The following is a 6,430-nucleotide window of genomic DNA, read 5'->3' on the forward strand; positions in this document are numbered from 1 at the left end:
TAATGAGTTTGTGCGTTTTCAGGATGTCATTCATTTTGGGATCTCTAGTTAGTAAAAGAAGATTTTTCACAATAGTGTTGAATGCCTCACTGTTTCTGGGGTTGTGTGTTGATATAAATAGTGGTGTTTTGAGATGAGGTGTGGTGTTATGTTTTGTTGTTCTTAGTGTTGATTTGAAATCGAAAATTTTGTCGATGTTCTCCTTCTAAATGATAAAACAGTCATCCAGGTATCTTTTCCAATTTTCTCTTATGTAAAGGTAAAATGGGTAACCATATTTCTGAAGTGATACTTCATATAAGGTGAATTCAAAATAACCCATTATTAGGTTCGCAAGAACAGGGACTGCTTTCGTTCCCTTCGCAATTCCGCATTTCTGATGATAGTATGTGTCATCAAACAGGAAATAATTGTTCTGAAGTATAAATTTCAAAGATTCAACAATAAAGATCTGATTTATGCATTCCGGGAGTACTTCGGGGTACTTCCAACCAGAATTTAATTGCTTTTATTCCATAGTCACGTGGAATGTTGGTGTAAAGATTGATAACATCGAGGGTAACCAATATTGCCTCTTCATTAATTGTTTTTGGTAAGTGCTCTAGCATGTCTAAATTGTCTCTAATTAAACTTTTGATGTATTTCAGTAAGGGTTTCAGTAGGATGTCTAGAAAATTGCTTAGGCGGTGGGTTTCACAGGCTGGCCCAGCTACAATGGGTCTTAAAGTTAAGTCTTCTGGCATTTGGATATTTATGTATTTGCCTGGTGATTGTTTGCAAGCTTCATTGATTATCTTGCTCTTGTGTATTTTAGGAAGGCCGTAAAAAAGACTGGGTTTACATTTGAAGTTCGTGATGTAGTCTGTTTCTTTTTCTGTCAGGCCTTTTCCATGTAGAAGAATTAAGGCTGCAAGATTTTTCATTATTTTTTGTTGTTTATAGTTTATAACTTTTTCGTAGAAGGCCTCGTTTTCTAGTATGGATAATTCTAGGTTTTTATAGGGTTCTGTGTTCATCAGAACTACAGCACTTCCTTTGTCTGCTTCTTTAATTGTCAGGTCTTTGTCGTTTTGTAGTTCAATTAGATTTTTCCTTTCTAGATTGTTGAGGTTCGAATTAATTTTTTGTTTATGGGATGTATAAGGGAAATTTTGGATATGGTCTCAGAAGTCATCCAGTGTTTTATTTCTACCCTTATGTGGAAGGTAATTACTTCTGTTTTTGACTAGTGATTCATCTTCGTTGTTGTAGTCAGTTAGTGTTTCAGCAAGTCGTAGTTTTCTGCAGAATTCCGAAATATTGTCTTTAATTTCATTATGGTTAGATCTTTGTGGGGTTGGAGTAAACTTTAAACCTTTGGCTAGTATATTGATTTTTGTTATAGAGAGAGTTTTCTTTGATAAGTTAATTACTTTGGGTTTCTCCTGTAAGTTTTGTTCCAACGTGTGTCCCTGTTTCTCTCCACTTGGTCTAAAAAATGTTTATTGTAATTCGGTTGGTAGAAGTTATAATTGGTGTTATTATTGTTATTAATTAAATCAATATTATTACTACTTATTATATTGAGATTGCTGAGAGGTTGGTGTTGCTGTCTGGGTAAACTGGTTGGGAGCACGTGGTTAGGGTTTCTTCATTGGAATGAATTGTTGGGGTGCTTAATTATGTTTGGAATGCTGGGGAGCTTGTTGTGCTGTTTGGGTAAATAGGACTCTTGGATGTTTCTAGTCGCTGGGGAGAAAAAATTACTCCTAACTGTACGTTGGTTTATTCTAGTGTTTCTAATTGATGATTAGTCCCTGTTATTAGATATAGAATGGTTTACTTCTAGGTGATGGGTCAGTTTTCTGTGTTTGTGTTCTTTTGGATGTTGATCGTTTGATTTAGGTGGACATGTATTTATTTCTGTAGATGTATTTGTTCTTGATTTTTTTTAGGAAGGGGTTATCTGAAGTGTAATCATCAACTCACCAAGAATAAATGCAACCATAAAAATACTGGCTCCTGATGAACCAGCAAAGAAACGGAGTGTGGCAAGAGCTTCAAAGCTTCCAACAAAATAGAGTGGGAGGACTGTTACAATGCTGAGAAGAAGTGCTAAATAAAGAGACAACTTTCGGCCCTTCCTGAAACAGAATAGAAATTAATGGAAGTTAGTATAATAATGGTAAAATAATTATTGCAGTTGCAGTATTCAAAACATAAGCTAACCATTCAGAAACATGCAAAAGACCATTAACTTCACTTAAACATCTATTTGTAAAATGGTGTTAAAGTTTTTGGCACTCAAAAATGTGATCTATTCACTGATGTAAAATTCTGTTGCATCTGAAAATTTTTGAAAATGCAGTCATATATATCACTTAGGATTTTAGTGTTTTTTAAGGGGCGGGGTTGCTGTTGTTTTTGCTTTTTGAGCATGAAACTCTAGAACTTTAAAATTATGAAAGCAAAGAAAGAGAGAAGGAGGAAATACTTAAAATTATAGGCTATGTGCTTATCCCAACACCATTAGTACTGTACTTATCATCTTAAGTGTTTCAGTCTTTTATGCCAGCATGGGTTGATGGTTTTTTGGCAGTTGTTTTATGATGGTTTCTAATTTAGGGACAAAGTCAACATTTTTGAGGGCAGTGGATTAATTGATACCATTAAATACAGTTCATGACTAGTACTTATTTTGTCAACTCAAAAGTATGAAAGGCAAAGTTGACCTCAGAACAACACCCCTAATCATCCTGCCAGTTCAACACCTTAATAATAATAATAATAATAATAATAATAATAATAATAATAATAATAATAACAATAACAATAATAATAATGATAAGACAAGGTCAACACTTGGAGATGGCTAAGAAAAAGTGATCTGAAAGGATGCACTGAGGCAGTGCCCAGGAACAAGCTCTGAGAACTAATTACACCAAGTTCCAAATAGATAAGAGTAACGAATTGCCCATTTGTAGGATTATGGCAGCAGAAACAAAACAATCTTGCATATTGTGAGTGAGTGTAGCAAGCTGGCCCAAAAGCACTACAAAAGGAGACACAATAACGAGGTTAAGTTCGTCCACTGGAGGCTATGTGAAAAGTACGGCCTGAACAGAGCATGGAAGTGGTATGAACATGAACCCGAAAGAGTCACCGAGAACAAGGAACATGAGATACTGAGGGATTTTACAATACAATGTGACTCCCTAATTGAGGCTTGTAGACCAGATATCGTGGTAGATAAAGGAAAAAAGGAAACCGATATCATAGATATTGCAGACCTGGAGATGCATGCATAAGTGACAAAGAACTAGAAAAGATTGAAAAGTACTGACTACTAAAAGACAAAATTGCAAGAATGTGGACTATGAAGAGAGTGTCTGTCATTCCAGTAGTTGTAGGGGCACTCAGAGCACTAACAGCCTAGTTCGAGAAACATGTCGAAGAAATCAGAATTGACTTGAAAGCAGAGCAAGCTCAAAAAACTGCTTTGCTGAGGACAGCTAGGATTTTGAGATTGGTTCTTGGATGCTGAATGTCTCCCATGATAATTAACAACCAAGTATCAAACCTTATAATGTGCAGAAAGAAACCCTGTGAGGTCTCTGACAATAGGTTGCAGTCTGCTCTCACAGAATCTGCCAGGACAAACAAAACCAAACGTTCTGAGAAGTAAATGATAAAATAATAATAATAATAATAATAATAATAATAATCCTTTCTACTAAAGGCACAAGGCCTGAAATTTGGGGCAGGGGGATTAGTCGATTACATCGACCCCAGTGTTTCACTGGTACTTAATTTATCAACCCTGAAAGAATGAAAGACAAAGTAGACGTTGGTAGAATTTGAACTCAGAACATAGTGACGGGCAAAATACCGCTGAGCATTTCATCCAACAGGTTAATGATTCTGCCAGCCTGAATAATAATAATAGTAATAATAATGATAAGGATTTGTTTTATTAGCCACAGGGGAATAGATGAGGAGTACTTCACAAGTACAGTCAACAATCTGTGTGGGGTTTTACATAAAAGACGAGGAGAAAGAAATTTTACCTTTTACTTTAGTCAATAGACTGCAGCTATGCTGGGCACCACATTGAAAGGTTTAGTGGTACAAATTGATCCCAGTCCTTATTTTAAACTCTGGTGCTTGTTCTATTGGTTTCTTTAGCTAAACTGCAAAGTTATGGTTGTCAAGTAGCGGTGAGAGACAAACACAGCACAAACACAGACACACACATACACACATGCATACACATACTCTCTGTCTGTCTGTATGTCTGTCTCTCTCTCTCTCTCTCACACACACACACACACATGCCTATGCAATGGACTTCTTTCCTGTTTCTATCTATCAAATTTATTCACAAGACTTTTGGTTGGCCCAGGACTATCATAGAAGAAAACTTGCCCAGGGTGCTGCATAGCGTAACTGAACTTGAAACAATATGGTTGAGAAGCAAGCTTCATAAAGTTTTAAAATTTTCTGGAAAAAAAATGTTTTTTCTGTGGTCTACCCCTTCCCAGAAACCAAGAGTAGCCTCTCTATAGGTAATTATAGTTTCATTTTACAAATACTCCAAAGAAAATTTCATTCAGTAATGCTTCACTAAAATGTCTTTCAAAAGACAAAGTAAAAAAATGATGTTTTCACATTATGTGATTTGAATATAATAATGATAAGAATAATTATAGTTTTAATTTTTTGCACAACAATTTTGGGGGAGGGTGTAAGTCAATTACATTGATCCTAGTGCTTGACTGATACTTATTTTATAGTTATATTGTCAGTGACAATATATGATGTTTATGTGTAGCAATATATTACAGTACCAAATATAACCACACAACAATAAGCAATGTCACAAGAATTAGTTACCTTTTGCACAATAACAATCCAATACTCCAATGCAGAATCAATAACAAGATTAATGCTCTCACAGTTCGACTTCAATTGTCTATTGGTTCATCTATTTATAAGACTCATCCAGTCCACTGATAGTCACATGCAAGGGTGTCAGTTCACTCCACAACATTTATCAACTCCGAAAGGATGAAAGGTAAAGTTGACCTCAGTGGAATTTGAGCTTAGAACGTAGATGGATGAAATGCTGTTACACATTTTTCCCAGCATGTTAATAATTTCGTTGGCTCACTGCCTTAATAGTAATAATAATAATAATAATAATAATAATAATAATAATAATAATAATAATAATAATGGGCAATAAACACTGAAAATGTAGAAAACAGCTTCCATCACATGCCAGGGGAAAAAACTAGAAATAGTTGATAGCTTCTGTTACCTAGGTGACCAAGTCAGTAGTTGGGGTGGATACTCTGAAAGTGTAGCTGCTAGAATAAGAATAGCCTGGGCAAAGTTCAGAGAGCTCCTATCTCTGCTTTATTCTTTATTATGAGCACATTGGCTCTTACAAAGAAGGGACAAACAAAAACAGGCAACACAATACAGTGGGGTACATAAAACATAAATCGAATGAAATTATGAATATAATGATATAATGAAAAATGAAATGTCTTACCTGTGCCCCACATGTAGGCAGTGTCATTTAACTGCTTATGTAACACATTATTCACGAACTGCTTATTGTTTTTTACATTTTTTTTTGGTTTTAAAACATTATTTTAAGTTTTACAAATTTCACTTACTTTCAATTTACTATGTACTCTATTATGTCATCAAATGGCACCACTGGTGGTAGTTCATCGCATCGAACCAGCAACTCTGTTATTACAATTTGTTCACCAAATAATTCTTTTAATCTTTCTCCTTTCTCTCTAGCAAAACTGCCTTTATTGTCTTTGGTATCCTCATTCCCTGATAATTTTAATCTGATTACATTTTTCATTTTAGTGATCTGTTTCTCTATTTCTATGCTCTTTTTATACTCTATCATCATCCTCACATTTTTTCCTTTTGGTACCCCTTCCTGTTTTCCGTCTCTATTCTCTCCTGCTGTTCCTGGTTTTTGTGTCTCAACCATCTCTATCCCTCTCTTACTTTTTATTGTTGTTTTCTTTCCTTTCTGCATACTTGTTTTTTCTTCTGTAATTTTCTTTTTCGTTATTTCTGATCTTTCAATTTGTATCTCCTCTATGTTGCCTTTCCTCTTTTTTTTGCAAGCTTTTTGGTGGTGAATTACTCTCTTTTTACTCTTTTGTTTCAGTCATTGACTGTGGCCATGCTGGAGCACCGCCTCTTTTTTGAGTCAAGGTAATCGACCCCAGGATTTATTCTTTGTAAGCCTAGTACTTATTCTATCGGTTTCTTTTGCCGAACCGCTAAGTTACGGGGACGTAAACACACCAGCATCGGTTGTCAAGCGATGTTGGGGGGACAAACACAGACACACACACAGACACACACACACAGACACACACACACAGACACACACACACACACACATATATATATA

General features: G+C 35.4%; 1 protein-coding gene across 1 annotated transcript in view; it reads right to left on the bottom strand.

Annotated features, from left to right (window-relative positions):
• The window catches only part of LOC106880428 (organic cation transporter protein), a 79,477-nt gene that overhangs the window by 13,352 nt on the left and 59,695 nt on the right, over positions 1-6,430 (bottom strand). Inside the window, exon 4 of the mRNA XM_014930342.2 lies at positions 1,969-2,123. Coding sequence (XP_014785828.1) covers positions 1,969-2,123 — 155 coding nt within the window. The remainder of the gene's footprint in view (positions 1-1,968; positions 2,124-6,430) is intronic.

Source organism: Octopus bimaculoides, chromosome 10 (genome assembly GCF_001194135.2).
Source record: "Octopus bimaculoides isolate UCB-OBI-ISO-001 chromosome 10, ASM119413v2, whole genome shotgun sequence".
NCBI lineage: Eukaryota > Metazoa > Mollusca > Cephalopoda > Octopoda > Octopodidae > Octopus > Octopus bimaculoides.